This window comes from Eumetopias jubatus, unplaced genomic scaffold (genome assembly GCF_037043125.1).
Source record: "Eumetopias jubatus isolate StellerSeaLion01/CBP00866 unplaced genomic scaffold, mEumJub1_p1.0 scaffold_13, whole genome shotgun sequence".
Classification (NCBI taxonomy): Eukaryota; Metazoa; Chordata; class Mammalia; order Carnivora; family Otariidae; genus Eumetopias; species Eumetopias jubatus.
The window spans coordinates 9,183,744-9,202,529 of record NW_028274819.1 but is presented as its reverse complement, the minus strand read 5'-3'; the positions used below and the strand labels follow the sequence as shown (position 1 = coordinate 9,202,529).

Below are 18,786 nucleotides of genomic sequence, written 5' to 3'. Positions count from 1 at the left end.
GTGCTGGTAGTCTGGCTTCCTCCGTTTTATTTGTTGTTGTTGTTGTTGTTTGTTTAGAGCCCTCTCTGTAAAACTGAGAGTAGCAGTAAGCACTTGCCTTCGGTGCCTGGCAAGACTGTACCGTGTAAATGTTAGTAGTGCACAGTGTCGTCTCCCACCACTTGCTAACTTGTGCATATTGCAAAACAGGCCCTCTTGCTCTTCCAGGCCTTTGCACCTACCAGTCCCTCTGCCTGGGATGTCCCGCCTCTTCTGTGGGATTGGTTAACTCCCAGTCTTTTTTGAGACTGGACCCCAGGTTTCCTTTCTAAGGGAATCCTGCTTTGACCACCCCCTTCCACCTCCCCGCTCCACTGGAGACTTAGGTGATTAATGCCTATTCAATCATCACAACAATCTATATGATTATACTATTATTAGTCATAGGAAACTCAGAAAAAGGAGATAATTTACCTAAGGTCACAAAGCTGGTAAGTAGCCAAGCTAGGATCCACACCCATGCGGTATGCATTCACCAAACCACTATGTTAATTTGCCTCTCCATAGCGGAGTGAAGAACATCTACTTTGGAGTTGGGCATCCTAACTCAACTCCTTACTTGTAGCTCCAAACCATTTAGAACTTCAAATTTCTCATCTCCTCCCAAGTGATTCTATCTCTTGGAAAGACTGTGAAGAGTAAATGAGAATGCATGCAGAGCATGTCTTGAATAATGAGATTGGGCCCTCATTTGTAAATGAATAAATGTTGAGGAAATACCGGAAGCAAATAAAACAGGGACACAGCATTCACTACAGCGTGGTGTGTTAGAGAGGTTAAGTGTTATAACACACTAAGTTCTTAGTATGTTAGTTCTAACACACCTCATTTATCCTGAGGTCCAATGATTAAAAAAAAAAAAATCAGGAGGCGCCTGGGTGGCTCAGTTGGTTGGGCGACTGCCTTCGGCTCAGGTCATGATCCCGGAGTCCCGGGATCGAGTCCCACATCTGGCTCCCTGCTCGGCGGGGAGTCTGCTTCTCCCTCTGACCTACCCCCTCTTGGGCTCTCTCTCTCTCAAATAAATAAATAAAATCTTTTAAAAAAATCATTAATTGTATGGTACTGTCTTTTTTTTTTTTAAGACTTTTTATGTATTCATTTTGAGAGAGGACAGTGAGAGCACAGCAGGGGAGAGGAGCAGAGGGAGAGGCAGTTTCCCTGCTGAGCAGGAAACCCAAGGTGGGGCTCGATCCCAGGACCCTGAGATCATGACCTGAGCCGAAGGCAGATGCTTAACGACTGAGCCACCCAGGCGCCCCATACTGCATCTTTCATCTACTTCCAGGTAAGCACCCTATAGAAATACACAAATGTGAGGATACATAAAGATGCCCATAGCAAACACTGAAGACAAATGTGCCACTAAAGAGCGATGGCTTCTATCAGTCAAAGAGCATCCTTCTCTGGAAAGTTACACCGCCTTTAACATCACCAAGGAGGCTATGATTTACCAACATGGAATGCTGTCCATCATCTATTGAGTGAACAAAGAGAATATCGACATTGAATAAAAATCTGCTCTGCAAGGGGTAATTACCTCTTGAGGAAAAGAGGAACTTTCTTTTGTATTCTTCAGCAGTATTTGAAATTCATATAAATGTTAGTTCTATAATTTAAAGTTGTAGGACCAGGGGCGCCTGGGTGGCTCAGTCGTTAAGCGTCTGCCTTTGGCTCAGGTCATGATCCCAGGGTCCTGGGATTCAGCCCCGCATCGGGCTCCCTGCTCAGCTGGAGGCCTGCTTCTCCCTCTCCCACTCCCCCTGCTTGTGTTCCTTCTCTCGCTGTGTCTATCTCTGTCAAATAAATAAATAAAATCTTTAAAAAAAAAAGTTGTAGGACCAGCAAAAATGAGGATTATACTCTGTAGCAACTCAGATTTTTCTTTCTTTTTTTTTTAGATTTTATTTATTTATTTGAGAGAGAGAGAATGAGAGATAGAGAGCACGAGAGGGAAGAGGGTCAGAGGGAGAAGCAGACTCCTTGCTGAGCAGGGAGCCCGATGTGGGACTGGAGCCCCATGTGGGACTCGATCCTGGGACTCCAGGATCATGACCTGAGCCAAAGGCAGTCGCTTAACCAACTGAGCCACCCAGGTGCCCACAACTCAGACTTCTCTACATCCAGTTGATTTGTTTTTTATTTTTTAAAGGTTTTATTTATTTACTTGGCCAGGGGTGGGGTGGGGGCGGACAGAGGGAGAAAGAATCTCAAGCAGGCTCCACACCCAGCTCGGAGCCTGACGCAGGGCTCGATTTCATGACCCTGAGATCATGACCTGAGCCAAAACCAAGACAGGGAAATGAAAAGGGTCAGGAAAAATGAAAATATCTTCGTTTTATATTTCCTTTAATGTTGGTACAGTGAATATACAAAAGACACAGATTGAGGGAAAGTGGGGGAAATCCTTGGACTTGGGAAATGCCCCGGACAGCAGTTTTAGGCAGTCCTTGGTTCTCCACCCCATGTCAGTCATTTATCTTCACCCACGTCAGACACAGGTGGCTTCCGACTCAGGTGTGCCCATCTTCAATATCGAAATGAAAGGTAAAAGAGGGAGTGGTGTTGCCCCAAACTCCAAATTGCCTGAAGCAATTTGTTCTCGAAATCCCACCGAAGCCACCAATGTGACAGGGCCCTTTTGAGGGTCTATGACCGGGATTGGGATCAGCTAACTACAGCCAATAGGCCTAATATGGCCAGAGCCTGATTTGAAAAGAAAAGGCCCATGAGCTAAGAATGGTTTCTACGTTTTTACGTGGTTACATGGCCATAGAAGCACCTACATATTATCTTTGATTTTATCCTCTGGAACTGCAAAGCCTACGTTATTTACTCTCCGGTCCTTTAAGGAAAAAGTTGCCAATCCCCCTCTGTTCCTTTCAGCCTGGAGCAGGACGGAAAGTTTGGGACCTGAACAAGCTCTCAGGCTGAGCACCGAGACTCAGCTGGGGCCCCAGGCGCCTGGCCTTCTACTTTGGCGCCCGGGCTGCCCAGGGGAGTCTGGGCAGAGCTCTCCTCTGCAAGTCTGGGCTCAGCTGGGCCCGAGAGGCACCCGGGCTGCTTCAGAGCCCTGCTGTTGGTGGGGAGGCTGGCCGGTGGGGGCAGCCCCAACGCTCGCGCAGGCAGAAGTGCCAGACCAGAGCAGAGCAGGTCAGCAGGGCCAGGACCGTGCCCACCCCTACGGCCGTGTGGACCAGGGTAACGGGCCTGGGGGGCATGGCCAGCCTGCCGCAGGGCCCGAAAGCAGGGCCACCCACCCCCTCGAGGCCCTCCCCACCTGCCCCCGGCACGCTGCTTTCTCCAGCCCCGTTGGCAGCCACCACGCAAACGACATAAATGCCCCCAGGCTTTAGTCCCTTCAGTTCTGCTCTGCGGACCGTGGCGTTGAGCGGGGGGCCCTTCTGGGTAGCCCCACCGCCTTCCCAAAGCAGCAGCCAGTACTGGTGGACCGGGGAGGGGGGTGCACACCAGTGCACCAGCGCGCTGCCGGCCTCGGCCACCACGTGCACCTCTCCCAGGCGCGGCGGGGCAGGAGGCTGGGCAGGGCTGGAGAGCCCGGGGCACAGGCAGGCCCCGGGCCCAGCCCTCTGCAGCTCCTTGCATGGCACCTGCAGGTGGCGGCAACTGTCGTAGTCACAGAGGACAGCCGGCAGAGGTGGCCGTGATGTCTCATCTTCCTCCTCTTCCGTAAGGTCTTGAGGGGCCAAGGGCCGCGTTCTGGGCACTAAGGAGAAGGTGACAGCCAGGAGCCACAGAAGGCAGGGAGAGTCCAGCATGGGGTCTGGAAGGGAAGGAGGTGAAGAGGAAAAGGCTGTCCAGACCCCGTGCCTTCGAGGCCCCCTCCCTCAACAAAATCTCTGGGGACAGGGACACAGAGCTGGGGCCCAAGAAGAGAAGAGGAAAGAGGAGGAAAGGAGGTGGACACACTTATTTGTCAACCAACTTCTGAACAGCCTATGGACTCGGTTTCGGAGGGCCGGGGGTGGGGTACAAATGTGGGCTGCCCCGAGAGATGGGTGTGTGACCGGCAATGGTGAAGTCCCAGAAACAGTTAATGAATAAGCAAAGTGCTGGAGGGGAAAAGAAGAGGAAATGATTTACTCAGCCTGGGGAAGAAAGGTGGAATAATTCCCAGCTGCCACCCAAAGAAAAGATCTCCGTAAAACAATTATCAGTCAGCGACACACGCAAAAACCCGAAAGCGCACAGAAAGGAGAACGAAGAGATGGAATAGAAGGGGGAAACTTAAGGACCCTGGAATCCTCCCTACCTGTCGAAGGAACACCAGTCCCTGGCCGCCCCCCCCCTTTCCCACCCCTCCCCTTCCCTGGCCCCCAGGAGCCCCTCACCGGCGGGGAGGTCTCGCGGCAGTGCAAATCTCCGACCAGAGGTCTGTGGGGGTGCGGCCGGGGTGACCCCGGGAGCACAGGCTCGAAGGCAGGTCTTGTCAGTGTCTTCAGATTTCAATTCTGTTTTGGCTCGAAGCTTTTATACCCTTCCACTATGATGTCACCACCTAGGCCCCCTCCCCTACCCCCCCCTTTCCCGGTGAATGCCAAGAAGCGGGCTGGTCCCTTCAGAGAGCCTGAGTCACGGGGCCAGGGATGGGGGGTGGGGGGCACAGCAGCTGTTTCATCTGGAGGCCAGGATGCCTGGGTTGGGAGCCGGGAGTGGAATGTGGCCGGCAGCCAGGAGCAGAGGATCAGAGGGCTGAGGCTACGTGGAGGGGTGAGGAGAGAGGGCCACCTGGCTGGTATCAGAGAAGAAAACAACTGACCGCATGGGGCCTGGGCTACAAAATGCTGTTTCGGTAGAAATCATACCACATCCATGGCAGTCATTTCCTGTCTTCTGCCTCCCAATGGACAGAGAAAGGGAGGGGTGCAGGGGCCAGAATGATGCAGCCCGGCTCTCCAGACCCGCCCTACACGATCCCCCTCCCCAGAGTCACGTGGATGGAGTAGGCCGGGTAGGTTTTCTCTCCTTGGACTTTCTAGGCTTGTGAATGGAGACAGCTGTACCTAGGACAGTCCAGGTCTGGAGGCCTTCCCCGTCGGCAGGCAGCCCCCGGCAAGACAACCTCCTCCAATGGAGGGTGGCAGGGAGGATGCCCGGGGAGCACAGGGTTCTCAAATGGCCCTGAATCCATTTCAAGGAGTCAGGCAAGCAACTGGCATGAAAATAGTTTATTGGGGAAGGGGTCAGGTGAGAAAGGACTGGAATGTCAGGACTCTGCCCTGTTCTCTTCAGGAACTAGAGCAGGTGGGGCGCTGTCGGAGATTGCCCACAGAGGGTTCAGAGCTGCCCAGAGTCTCCGGGGCAGGGGCAGGGGCAGGCAGGTTGGCCTCCGTCAGCAAAGCCGCATCTTCCCAGGAGCCTGAACCTGGCCCAGAGGAGGGAGAAACAAAATCCCAAATGGGAAATTAAGTAACCAGGGGCTCTTCTCCCCCAACCAATATAATGTCCTCCCTTACGCCCATGCTGCCCCCACTCCACCAAGACCCGCACGCTGAGCGCCCCTCACCATCACTGGCCTCTGGCTCCAGCTCCTCCTCTCCATTCAAGGGCCGCTGGTCTGCTTTCTCCTCCTCAGGGAGCTGACCCTCTGCAGCCACAGGGGGAAGGCAGAGGTCAGATGAGACGAGGCTGAAGGGGACAACTGAGGACTTGTGGGGAGGGTGGGTGGGCAGGCTGCGACACATACCTGCCCCCGGGGGATCTTCAGGGCTCTCGCAGTCCTCTGTGATGTCTGACAGCTGGGTTGACTCCTCCTGGCCTTGGGGCCCTGTGCCCCCAAAGTGGGTAGAGGACGGGGCAGGGCTACCGCGGCTGCACCCAGGCAGCGGGGCCAAGCTCACCTCCTCCAGCCTGCCCTCTGCCCCTCAGCCCCGCTGTGAGGGCCTAAAGCTTTATACTGGGTAACACAGGCGCTCCCCTCCCGTCCTGTCTACCTGGATGATGGGCAGAGATCCTTCGCTGCACTGCCTTCCGGGAACTGTCTCTTTTCCGGATGTTGACCTGTGCGGGAGAAAGGAGGGAGCCGAGAGTGTGATCTAGGCACTCGGGGCCCCAGCCCTGGCCACGCCCCAGCCCGCTCCTCAGTCAAAGAAAGATCACGAAGGGGAGGGGGAGGAGGTCCTTTGTGACCTGCAAAGAGAAGCGGTGTCGGGGCCAGATGCCCCCCCACACCCACTGCATGTAGCTGAAGAGCACGATGATGCTGAGGAAGGTGAAGTTGCTGGCGACGCCTATGAAGGCACAGGTCATCGGGAAGTTGTACAGCAGGTACCTGTGGCAGGTAGAGGGTGGCAGTTACCGGACAGCACTAGCCTCTTCACGTCCCAGAAATTATTTCTAGGAAAATGCAAGCTAGTTTCACTTAAGGACAGCTCCCGCGGGAGCTGCCAAGTGCTGCCTCACCTGAGCCCGGTGAAGTGGGCATGGATGCGGAGGTAGGCCCCGTACATCTGGATGCGCTTGCTGTGGATCTCGATGACCGCTCCGGTGGTCGGCACGTACTGTGGACGGGCGGGGAGGGTCAGGCCACGATCGATCCTTAGCAGCCCAATGTGAAGCCCCACTCCCAACATCTCCGTGGCTGACCGAGCCCAGAGGCTCCTCAGGCAGAACCCTGGGCTCATGGAGAGAGCGGTCTCTAGTCTTCCTTCACTCCCTTACCGAGTTCTCCCTGTATTCCGAGTAGAGCTCCACCTCCAGGAGCTGCTTCTGCTCTGCAAAACCAAACAGCAGGAGGCTGGAGAAGACCAGCGTGTCAAGCATCTGGAGCAGGTCTGAGCGGTAATGCAACATCACCTGCCAGGGCCAGGAGGGAGAGGCTGGGGACAGGTACCCCCCCCCCGATTTCCACAGCCCTACCCACCCCTCAACCGAGGTTCCTGAGCGGTCTGTGAAGCCGGCTTCTTCCTCCGGTCCCCCGCTCCCTCCTTTTCACCTCCTACCACGCTCCCCCTACTACCCTTGGCCCAACCATTCCAGCTGCTTGAGTAACAGGCTGTCCTGCCTGACCATGTCTCCATTCCCCTCTTTGAAGAACCTGCACAGGTCAAGCCCCACACGGTCTCTGATCTTTCCCCCAAGCAGTTCTACCATCCAGAATGGACTAAGTTTCAGTGCACCACCTGAAATTTTCTCCATGTAGACATTCAGAGATTTGCTTCATCATGTGGCTCTGTTGATAATTCATGTAAGAATGGAATCGTAGTATTTATTGAAGACCCACTATGGGCTCATAAACACTGTACATTTCTTCATCGAATCCAAACTAGTCTTGCTACGGGACTATTACTAACATGCCCTGTAGGTAATGCTTTGTAACCAAGGGGTTAAAGAAGCTGTCTCTCAGCTAGTATTTTTCTTTCTCCCCCCCCCGCCAGTTGGTATGTTTCTGAGGATTCCAGATCTTTGGGGCCCTAAAGAACCCCATTTTGGCTCCACTCTTCAGACTTTCCCCCAAAGCTGGACACGCTCATCAGATATATAGGGTGTCTGTCTGGCTTGGTAAACTGACTCCTCTTTCCTGTCCTGATGAGTCTGTGACCTCAGAGCTAGGACGTTTTCTCCTGAGGCCCTACCCAGATGTTCTGACATCGGCTGTCACCTCTGCACCCTCCCAGACAGGCCAGGAAAACTTACGGAGCGTGAAGAAGTAGAGATGATTCGGCCACCTCTTGTGTAGCATGAAATGGTGACTAAGAACATGCCCAAATCTTGATTCACAGGGGACTCTGGAAGCTCAAGCTCTAAGGTAACGCGGTACGGCTGTCCATACATCAGCACCTGCCCAAGGTAGCCCCCATCTCTTTTCAAAAAATATATATATTTCAAATTGTACTGTCTCTGATCCATCTCCCCCCCTCCCTCCAAACACTGCCACCCCCCCATCCCTTGGCTAGCACAGCAGGCCGCTCAGTCTCTCATCCCAGGAAGGTGCTGCCCTCTTGTGGTGGCCGGGGTCCCTCCCACTTCTGAGATCAGCAGTATCCTGTGACTTGGCTGAATCAGAGTCGCTCTGTTCTGAGAAAAGGCTGTGTCACTTTTTTTTTTTCTCCCAAAAGTGAACCGTCATGTTGCCAACTGGGCCATCTGTGACTCAGGCCTCTGTCCCCATGAGGCCATACCCCTGGGCCCAGCCTGCCTTCCCTTACGTTATTAATTAACCAAGTTGTAGCAGTGCACACCAACTCCAAAGTCACCCTTCCCGGTCACCATCGCTGCAGATCAGCTTTGTCACTCTGGGTCCCTTACCTTGCTTCTGTTGATAGAACCCTGAGACTCGGGCGCCTGGGTGGCTCAGTTGGTTAAGCGACTGCCTTCGGCTCAGGTCATGATCCTGGAGTCCCGGGGTCGAGTCCCGCATCGGGCTCCCCGCTCAGCGGAGAGCCTGCTTCTCCCTCTGACCCTCCCCCCTTTCATGTGCTCTCTCTCTCTCTCTCATTCTCACTCTCTCAAAATAAAATGAATAAATCTTTAAAAAAAAAAAAGAAAAGAAAAGAAAGAACCCTGAGACTCCTAGTGGGAAGGCTTCTTCACTGGGATTAACCTCCAAAGGTTAAAGATTTGCCACGAAACATACCCTGGTTTTTCCTGACCATTGCTATATTCTTCTAATCCTTTATTCAATTATTCTTATATGAGCATGACCCTCCTCAGGGTGACACACAAGAATCACAGGGGCAAGAGTAAAGCTTTTGTTTTTAAACAGAGGGAATGGGGTTAAAAAAAAAAAAAAGCCCACAGTGAGCCACCCCCCAAATCCAGATATGGCTGCGGGTGCTCTGAGCACTATCACTAGGGTAAACAGTAGAAAACCACTGATTAAAGTCTTTTTTTGTACAGATTCTTATTTTCAGAATGAAATTATCTGTTGAAAAAACGGATTCCATGAGATTCTAAGCCCTGGAAGAGGCCAGATGAAGCCAGCTGCTTCCCTGAGTTCATTGAAACATTTTTTAAGGGCAGGGGAGGGCCACAGGGAGAGGGAGAGAGACGGTCTTAAGCAGGCTCCATGCTTATCACGAAGCCTGATGTGGGGCTCGATCTCTCAGGGCCCTTCTCAGGGTCATGACCTGGGCTGAAATCAAGAGCCAGATGCTTAACTGAGTCACCCAGGTGCCCCTGAAACATTTTAATAGGTAGTTCTCTCAGTGGGTTGGAGGAAAATGGGGAGTGACTGCTAGCTAACGGGTGGGAGTTTCTTTTGGAGGTGACGAAAATGCTCTAAAATTAATTGGGGTGCTGGCTGCTCAACTCTGTGAATACACTAAAAACGACTGAACTATACATTTTTAGTGGGCGAATTGTTATGGTATGTGGGTTTTCTCTCAACAAAGCTGTTTTATATAGGTTTTTAAACTAGTAATTCTGTCTAAACAAACATCATCTCCTCCAACAGGATCCACGGAATCAACCACCAGAAGCTTGTGAATGACTCCATGCCTTTGTTCACATCTGATGGGCAGATTCTCCTTCTGTTCCCCCATTACCCACACAACGTCCACACCTCCTTACAAGGTCCACTTTGAGCCTCGCCATCTCCACAGTCTCACACTGATCCCTCAAATTCTTCACAAATTCTTCTGAAATGCAGAAGCTGCGTCTTACACTTTGCTACCTAATGCAGCATATAGATTTCTCTATCAATCCTGTGAGCTCCTGGAAAGCAGGATCCCATCTTCTAGCAGTGTTACACATAAAATAGACATATTATTTCTTCTATTCCTTCCTTCCTAAACGTTCACTGTAAATGGACAAAATGATCAACCTGCTTTAATTATCAGGAACGACCCTGATCGGAGTCCCTGATACTGGATCTCCCCTCACCCTTCATCTTTCCCTTCCTTCCTCATCCAGCAGCTTCACACCCAATTTTTAGGCTCCCTGAATCACCATTAGGATCTCTGCAACAGGCAGCCACACAATGGTAGGTACCATTTCAGGGGCAGACATATTGTAGTATGTGGCTGGACTGTAGCTTTGTTTCTAGCTCCCTCTCAGCATAGTCTATTTATTATTATTTTTGGCCACAAAAGCACATCGAATCAGTATCTTCACAGAAGATTCTATAATAATCTCCAAACTCCGAGTAGCTGGATTAAAATGATAAATCTCGGGGCGCCTGGGTGGCTCAGTCGGTTCAGCGTCCGACTCTTGATTTTGGCTCAGGTCATGATCTCAGGGTGGGGAGATCGAAGCCCCTTGTTGGGCTCCAAGCTGGGCGTGGAGCCTGCTTAGGATTCTCTCTCTTCGTCTGCTCCCCACACCTCAAATAAAAAGAATAAATAAAAGGATAAATCTCTGTCTTATAATATCCAGCCTTCCACGTCACTACGTCCATTTGGGACCCAATTCTTCAGACCTGGTAAGTCTTCTTGATGGTGTATGGCTACCTCCTGGTCAAGTGGAAGCGGTCACAGGACACACATAGCAGGCTATTCGTACTGCCAAACAAGGCCAGTCTAAACACCAATCCCAGAGGCCCCCAGATGCTACAGCTTACACTCCTCCCTTCAGTGACCATTTAGGTCTATCCTGTGTCAGGCAGTGTCCTCCCATGAACCACTTAAAAAAATTTTTTTTTCAGATGATTTAAACATTCTTACTACGTGTGACCGCTGATTACTATGAATTACGTTGCTAATAACTCAAAAAACTCTGGTGAGCAAAAACGATGTGGATGCTCCAACGGTCCTTTGAAGCATGCAGGGATCCTCCTCTCTTCTCAGAGCCTCCACCAGCTTGCCTATTATAAACAGATGCACTCCCATTCTGCATTTCCCAGGGCTTCCGGGTTCGCTGAAGTCCTACTGGCATCTGGCCCATCCCCTGGCACAGCACCCTCTGTAGTGGCAGATCACACAGATTTGTCAAGAGTTTCATAATTTCACATACAGGCTTTCCAAACTCTTGGGTGGATTCCATCCTCGTCCAGTGAAATAGCAGATTTAGGTTCACTGAGGTCTAAAACCACATCTCCTGCCTGAAACAATCTGAGAAGGGCACTGCTAACATCTGCGGCAGGAAAGAATGATCCACACGGTTCAGACTTTTTTCTTTAACCTCCCTTTCCTTGAGAGCCTTCCTCTGAGTCTCTATTACTCAATCCCTGCTCGCCAGGTCTTTCTCAATCCCTCTGATTTCAAGTCTTCAAAGCGCTAATGAAACGTCTCTTCAGCTCCCATACTCACCCGATCACGTCCACCCTTAGCCAGCGAGACATTGGCAACAGGGAAGGAGCAGAGTAAGGAGGTGGAGGAATCACAGTCAGTCCTAGATGAGAATGGGGATGATACTCCACTAAGTTATAGAGTCTGCCTTACCTGTCCGTACACCTCCTTGGCCCCTAGGGCTCCCTCTTGTCCCCCATCCCTTCTTCCAGAACAGGTACCCTTCCCTCTGTCAGAGAGAGATGGAAAACAAATGCAGCCAGGAGATTCAAGACACCTGAACAATTCTTTCATTCTCTTCTTGCTACTTTAGCTTATTTCCTCTCGTTAAGAGTGGAAATTCTTACACGGGACTCAATGAACACTTAAGTTGCACAGTTTCAGATTGAAGTGTTTCTAAAGACTCACTCGGGAAGCTTGATAAAAATGCATACTCCTGGGGGCACCTGGGCGGCTCAGTCGGTTAAGCTCCAACTCTTGATTTCGGCTCAGGTCATGATCTCAGGGTCTTCGTTCGGATCAAGTCCTGTGTTGGGCTCCCCACTGGGCATGGACTCTGCTTGGGATTCTCTCTCTCCCTCTGCCCCCCCACCTACTCACAGGCATGCACGCATGCTCTCTCTCTCTCAAAAACAAAAAACAACAACAAAGCAGATTCCTGGGTCCCATCCCCAGATTCTGGGGCCTAGTTTGAGAAAATTCCTCCCAAGGAATCCAAAGATGGTCTTTTTTTTTTTTTTTTAAACTTAAATATTTTATTTATCTGAGAGTGAGAAAGGGAGAGGGAGAAGCAGGCGTCCTGCTGAGCGAAGAGCCTGACATGGGGCTCAATCCCGAGACTCCAGGATCATGACCTGAGCCGAAGGCAGACACTTAACTGACTGAGCCACCAAAGTGCCCCCACAGATGGTCTTTAAGAGGCTCACAAATCTCAACTTGTAAGCAAAATTACACATGGGCGTGCATTTATGCGTGTGTGTGTACACACACACACACACACACACACACACACACTTTTTAGTAAGCTCTACGTCCAACATGGGTCTTGAATTCACGACCCTGAGATCAAGAGTCAGAGTCATGTGCCCTACCAACTGAGCCAGACAGGTGCCCCCGTGCATACATGTTTTTACAGCAGAAGGGCAGAAGTTTTCATGAGATCATGCCTCCTAAAAGTTTAAGTAGCTGTGATTTAAGAAAGTACAATTCATGATCAGAGATTGAAGACAGGAAAAAACAAAAAAGGACTTTGGACCATTGATAACAATGCCCCTATCAGCATCCCTTGATTGGTCCTACTGCCACCGTTAAGAGAAAGGGAGAGAATTTGGCAAGGTCTGTAAAATCAGAAGGAACTGAGGCCCCAGGTGAGAAGCAGGACTCTGGGACTTTATGTACCCTCTCACCTTATGTTTCCATAATCTCTATTGTGCGGGTTTATCGGGAGTAGGAGAAAGTCATGTACAAGGCAACTTGCTGCTTTCCTAATACCTTTTCTACCGAACGCCAAGTTAGTTCTGAGATGACCCAAGGGATCTGGCTGGTTAAGAGGTCTACAGCAGCCCTGAGCGAGATCTGACCCAACGCAAACAGAACTGATCCTCACAGTGACAGTCTAGAAGGGGAATTTTCTTCTTCTTTTTATCAAATTTCAGTAACCAGAGGTAGAACTAGGACCTTAGAGCCCTACCAACCCAGAACTTCCTCAGCCTTGGGCTGTGAAAGGTAAGAAGTCATATAAACACACAGGGCTCAAATTTTCTCCTCTGGAAATGAGGGGGGTTGAACTGAGTAAGCTCTAAGGCCCTGACAGCAATTCTCTCAAAGAATCCCTCTACTTTGGTAGAAGACCCCTCTCACCTGTAGTAGAAATGCACGGGGCTGAGGTGGCTGACTGTGGGCATGTAGGAATAGTAGAAGGAGCCATAGAGGAAGACAGATACCCAGAGCAGGAGGAGGATGGTACAGAAGAGCACCCCAAACTGTAGCAGCAGCTTGCGGGCACGACCTGCCAAGATGTGGCCCACCTCCTGGGCCCACAGTAAGGCAGGGACTGGTGGGTCATTGACCATGGCAGGGAGTACAGAGTGTCTGGCCCCAGGTTCAGGCCTTGAGTTCCTAGCTGCTCTGCCACCTGGACGCCACCCTTGGCCATGGGATGAAGCAGCTGGTGGTTCCTGGAAAAAGACAGAGAGGGGGGAAGAATGGCTCTTTTCCCAGGGAAGGGGGAGACTAAAACTGGACGGGCTTTGTGGAACCAGAGATCGCCAAACCCAGCCAAATCTTTGTTTCATGTGGCTTTTCTCCAGATGACTGCGTTTCTCAACCAGTTACCCCTTCCCTTTTCCTTCACTGTGCTTTCTTCGGCCCCGCCGCCCCAACAACTCAGCTGAACTTGGCTTGTGGACACCTGATTCTGGGACAGGCCACCTTGATACTCATTCACAACAACATATAAAATACAGAGGCTGAGCACCTTAAAGGGCTTTTACACACATGACGACACCGAGTCCACACCGCCAGCTGGCTGCACCGACAGAATGCGCGACTGGCCTAGGGTCGTACCGCCGCACTCAAAGCCGGCGGCCTAAGCGCGGCCACAAGCACCTCCCGAGTTTCTCCTCTTCTCCCAGAGCTGCGCTCGCTCCCCGACAACAGGGCCGCGCCCGACGCCGGGCAGGGCGTCCTGCTGCCAACGGCCGCCCCCCCGCCAGCAGCCCCTCCGGCTGGCGGTGGGCGCGGCGTCCGGAGCCCCCACCTAACCGCGCCAGCAGGGAAACCTGCACGCCAGCCGCCGCGGTTCTGCAGACTCACCAGCTCGCGGGCTGCTGAGGCAACGGCGAGAAGGGACTTCCGCCTCCCGCGAAAGCCCCGCCCCCTTTCGCCGGCCGCCTTTGTGGCTTGGGGGCGGGACCTCATTCCAGGGCGGGGCCCGGCGCAAGGGGCGGGGCCTGCCGGGCGGCAGGTTTCCCACCTCGGCGCGCTGCGTACGGTTCCTCCCTACCGTCCCTTTCCCAGACCCAAGAGGACCGGCGCCTCCCCCCCAGGCCTCAAGATAGGCCCCAGGGCACGCTATGAGTCAGCAGCATCCCCTTCAGCCTGCCCCTCGAGGCCGCAATCCGGGCCCTCCACCCACACCTTCACCACCAGCCATTTAAACCCCCGCAAAGGGGGAGAAGGGCGGGCATCCAGCTGGCGCTGGTTTCTATCTCCTACAGCTCCTTGGACCCGTAGGCGTCCAAGGCAGAGAGCATCGCTGACCGGCTGGCTGGCCCCTATCACAAGAGTGACAGCATTTCAGCTCCCTGTTTTGTCTCCAGCATTTAGAATGTGATCGACCTCCTCTGAGCCTAACTGGACTCTCCCTCGGAATCCCCGCAGCGCGTTATGTACACTAGATTTTGGCAGACGGTACCTTCTATTTTGTATATGACTATTCACCCCAAATAAAATCTCTCAGGGGGTAAGATTAATATTGTGTACATCTTCGCATTCCACACAGCACCAAGCACAACCCTGCAGGCCTGGGATGTAATCTCTCAAACAAATACCCACACTCCAAAACCCACCCTGGGAGCTCATCTATTTCAAGAAACATCCAAAGACTTTCCCCACAGTGCCCCCTACCTCTTCTTTGTCCGATTCTTTGATCTGGTATCTGCACACCTCTTTTCCCCCAGCTTCTCCTTGTTCTTTAGGCATCTTCCTGACGTACCTTGTTGCCCCTGGATCTTCCACTCGAGTCACTTGTGGCTAGAACATGAAGTGGTTGGTGATCTAGAAGCTGATACCTGTAGCTCATCACATTTTCCTGGTTATAGGGAATGGAGGGTCCCTGGGAAAGAAAAGAAGATTCAGGTGCTACATGCTATGTCAGAGCGGAGGGAGGAGGGAGGAGGGGGGTGACTGCCCAGCTGATGTCAGATTTTCAAATGAGCAGGGTCCCCCGCAACCAGTAGACTCCACTGCAGGCGATGTCACAGGTCCAGACCACCCCACTTAAGGCGGGGGGGGGGGGGGGAGTCTGCCTGGACCTCAGCTCCTTCCAGCTCCGTCCTAGTCCGGATTCAGAATGCCTGCAATGGGGGAAGGGCATCCAGTGAGACAGTTCACAGTGGGGGGTGTGCGTAGGGGCTGCAGACAGCAGCCAGGCTCCCCCACTGGCCGGCAGTTGGTATGCTCCAGGATCTGAGCAGCTCCTTCTAGCATCCTTCATCCTTCAGGTACCAGCGTCTGGGCAGTGCTTGAGCTGCAGGAACTGGGACCAGCCCCCGACAGACCTCTGACCTGACCTCCCCAGTGGACTTCTTTGTATTAGCTGCTTCTGCTGCTGCAGCAGATACTTTCAGCTGCAACTCCCTGCAAGGTGGGGCACCCATCTCAGGCAGGTTTTGTGCACCCCACTGACTACTCCCCAGGGCTGCTGCTGCCTGTGGCCTCAGGTGAGTAGGGAAGATCCTGCTTTTCTTCCCCCTGGGGCTCAAGGGGGCAGGGGGTGTTATGTGTCCTCATCAGGGCGGGGCTTTTTCTGGCTGACGCTTTCAAAGCTGGGAACACACATGGCTGGAAGGGCTGAAAAGCCTTAAATCATTTTTATGCCTAATGATCTGTGGCCCAGGCCATGTGGGAGTTTGGGGGGCATTTCATCCCACCCTCTCCATTTCCTTAGCCCAGGAAGACGGGGATGGGCAAGGCCACTGGAAGATGGGGGTAAGAGGAACAATATATTGGGGTATATGATCCCAGTCTTGTAAAGACTGATGAAAAAGCACGGGGGGGGTGGTGTCTTCAGATGAGATTATGCAGCCCCTCACCCCCCCACATCATGCTCTGAGCTATCCGTCTCTTTTATCCAGGATGAAAGGGGAGACCCCTGTGAACAGCACTATGAGTATTGGGCAAGCCCGCAAGATGGTGGAACAGCTTAAGATTGAAGCCAGCTTGTGCCGGATAAAGGTGGGCGGACCCTGGGTCCCATTAGTTGGCCCAGTTGTGCTGTAGGTCCCCAAATCTCAGGTTAAGAGATGTTTTCTTTCCTGGACTCCCTGCGATCAGGGGAGGAGTCTCTGGCTCTGTAAGGACAGCTGTCCCCTGGCCTCTGTGGGGGGATGAGGGAAGAGAATACTGTCTTAAAGAAGCCCTAGAGATGGCAAAAGATAACCCATTTGGGGAGGGAGGCTGCAGTCCCTCTCAGGGGATCTGGCTAACAATTCCCCTCCTGGCTGTGCCCCAGGTGTCCAAGGCAGCAGCAGACTTGATGACTTACTGTGATGCCCACGCCTGTGAGGATCCCCTCATCACCCCTGTGCCCACTTCGGAGAACCCCTTCCGGGAGAAGAAGTTCTTCTGTGCCCTCCTCTGAGTTGCCCTGTCCCTCGGCACAAGCTCTGAACCTTTCCCTCTCCTAGGCCCTTCCTTAGGTCAGTAACTGTCGTGAGCCCCTGAGGGTCCCTGCATCCCATCCCTAGCCCTTGTCCAACCCTATGAGGTTATCTGAAGCACAAAGCTCTCCTTCACCATCTGTCGACCCCATTTCCTCGCCCACTGCGGCGGACCCCAAGTACCCCCTGACCCAGGGCCCCCTTAGCTCCATCCCCAGAAGGGCCGTTCAGACTCTGCCAGCGTCCTGCCGGCTTCTCTCTGTGACCCGCTCAGACAATGGAGAGAGGGATGGGCCGGGTGCTTGCTCTCAGTCTCACCTGGAGCTATGAGAAGGGTAAAGCCATTTGAAGAATAAAGTCATCCAGAGTCTCAGAGGACAGCTCCTGTGTTAAGCGTTCTTGGGGAGAGGATCATCAGTCTGTAGATCTGGGAGTGTGTGCGGCAGGTGAAAGGCTTGCCAGACCCCAAGAATAGGGCCAGTCAAATCAGGTTAGACATTGTCTAGGATCGGAGATCGCCGGGATTGGGGGGATGGCGGGCGCGAGAGGGCGTCTCAAGTGGAAGAATTAAGTTACAACAGACACTCAGAGGCTACGGAGAGCACTCACACACACACTCACGCACGCGCGCGCGAAAGCACTGAACACAAGTGAAAATGAAAACAGACCGAACAGGGTTGATCTAGGGAGGGGTTCCGAGGGTAGTCGCAGCCGAGGAACTCTGGAACGGAGGGGAGGAGCTCGGCTCCAGTTCCTGCGAAGGGGCCGGTTTTACTTCTAAGATGGCCGCGCCCACAGCGGGTGCCTTTCCAAGATGGCCACCGCCATGGGACCAGCGCCAATATGGCAGCCCCACGTCACTGGGTTTCACCGTACAGGGCTTCCGAGCTAGCCCCATATTTAAAATGGCGGCCCCAGGCAGCCAGAGTTCTCAGTTGGTCTCTTGTGTGCTCATCTGGTCTCAAAATGGCTGCCCCTGCCCTTGCCAAGTCGATGCCCATTCCTACCCACCCCGGAGTCTGAAAGTCGACGTCCCCCCCGATCCAGGTGATGGCACACGGGTGGCTCTAAGCAAAGATCATGGGACAAGAGGACCCTTGCAAGCCCAGCGTAGCAGGCGCTGGTCGCATGGATCTTGCGAGGGAATGTAGGTTCTACAGCTTGCCAAGCAGAGGCTCCCTTTGGGGTGTAAACAGAAGTGTGCGGCCAGTGTCCGGCGCTGTTCCTCGGTCGCCTCCTGGTCTCCCTAGGAGCTGGATAAGCCCAAAATTGTTTCAGTTTGGGTTTCCTGGTAGGGCTTGCTGTGTTCCCATTTCTCCCTCAGGCCCACTCTGTCACATCCGCCAGAAGCAACGTCCCCGCCCCTACTGTGCCTACCAATCTTCGTAGTGGTCCCAGCTTGCCATCTGGCCAGAAGCCAAAACCAAGGCTTAATGTCTCACGAGCGCCTCCCAGACTCAGACTTGGCGGCGGTTTACAAGCCTGGGATGCTTTTCTAGAAGGCTTTTCCTTCCAAGGGTGAACATATGGAGGTGGGACCGAGGCCAAGGCAGGGAAGGTAACAACAGTCCCAGGGTGTCTGCTCCTCATGCATTATCAACATACCCCAAATTCAGGGATAGATCCCTCCTGGGGGAAGCCCAGGCCAGCTTCTCTTTTATGTTGGGATACACTTTGGGCGGGGCACGTGGGTGATTCAGTTGATTAAGTGTGTGTCTTCAGCTCAGGTCGTTGATCCCAGGGTCCTAGGATGGAGACCCACGTCGGGCTCCCTGCTGAGGGGGCTTCTCCCTCTCCCGCTTCCCCTGCTTGTGGTCTGTCAAATAAATAAATAAAATCTTAAAAAAAAAAAAAAGATACACTCTGGGGGGGGGGGGAAGGAGCCGCCCAGCAGTAATATGAGGTATTAGGGATAGCCATCACCCCCAGTTTCCCCACATCTTTGCACAGGAGAAAGCAAGGGGAGAGGAATGCAGAGAGGAAACCAAAGGAATAAAGGGCATTCTACCAGGAATTGAACTTAGTCTTCTATGGATGTCTCCACAGGTCTAGGGACACCCAACGAACTTGGGGCATTTTCAGGAACAGCAGCTTTCCAGCTGTTGATGAATTTCTGAGCCCTAACAGGTCCTGAACGTCATCCACCTACCTCATCCTAGAGATGAAGAAACAGAGAAAGT

The 18,786-nt window shown here is 52.8% G+C and overlaps 3 protein-coding genes across 9 annotated transcripts; 1 reads left to right on the top strand and 2 right to left on the bottom strand.

Moving 5' to 3' along the window:
- Positions 1-2,392: 2,392 nt before the first annotated feature.
- On the bottom strand, positions 2,393-4,538 carry LRRN4CL (LRRN4 C-terminal like). The gene is made up of 2 exons (XM_028118366.1): positions 4,392-4,538; positions 2,393-3,823 (listed from the first exon to the last, which is right to left on the bottom strand). Exon 2 carries the CDS (start codon positions 3,816-3,818, stop codon positions 3,105-3,107), a length of 714 nt encoding a protein of 237 aa, XP_027974167.1. The 5' UTR covers positions 3,819-3,823; positions 4,392-4,538; the 3' UTR covers positions 2,393-3,104.
- A 675-nt stretch (positions 4,539-5,213) lies between these two features.
- On the bottom strand, positions 5,214-17,330 carry BSCL2 (BSCL2 lipid droplet biogenesis associated, seipin). 7 transcript variants are annotated; one of them, XM_028118085.2, is made up of 13 exons: positions 17,275-17,330; positions 16,925-17,033; positions 14,941-15,060; positions 13,086-13,402; positions 11,247-11,328; positions 7,696-7,839; positions 6,721-6,855; positions 6,463-6,560; positions 6,190-6,331; positions 5,994-6,060; positions 5,747-5,827; positions 5,567-5,647; positions 5,214-5,425 (listed from the first exon to the last, which is right to left on the bottom strand). In XM_028118085.2, the coding sequence occupies exons 3-13, from the start codon at positions 15,025-15,027 to the stop codon at positions 5,289-5,291; spliced, it is 1,371 nt and encodes a 456-aa protein (XP_027973886.1). In that variant the 5' UTR covers positions 15,028-15,060; positions 16,925-17,033; positions 17,275-17,330; the 3' UTR covers positions 5,214-5,288. The 7 variants fall into 7 exon arrangements, with proteins under 7 accessions (XP_027973886.1, XP_027973887.1, XP_027973885.1 ...); XM_028118086.2 differs by lacking the exon at positions 16,925-17,033; XM_028118084.2 differs by lacking the exon at positions 17,275-17,330 and having other exon boundaries at positions 16,925-17,259.
- On the top strand, positions 15,480-16,701 carry GNG3 (G protein subunit gamma 3). The gene is made up of 3 exons (XM_028118089.2): positions 15,480-15,667; positions 16,082-16,181; positions 16,459-16,701. Exons 2-3 carry the CDS (start codon positions 16,083-16,085, stop codon positions 16,585-16,587), a joined length of 228 nt encoding a protein of 75 aa, XP_027973890.1. The 5' UTR covers positions 15,480-15,667; position 16,082; the 3' UTR covers positions 16,588-16,701.
- Positions 17,331-18,786: the final 1,456 nt, after the last annotated feature.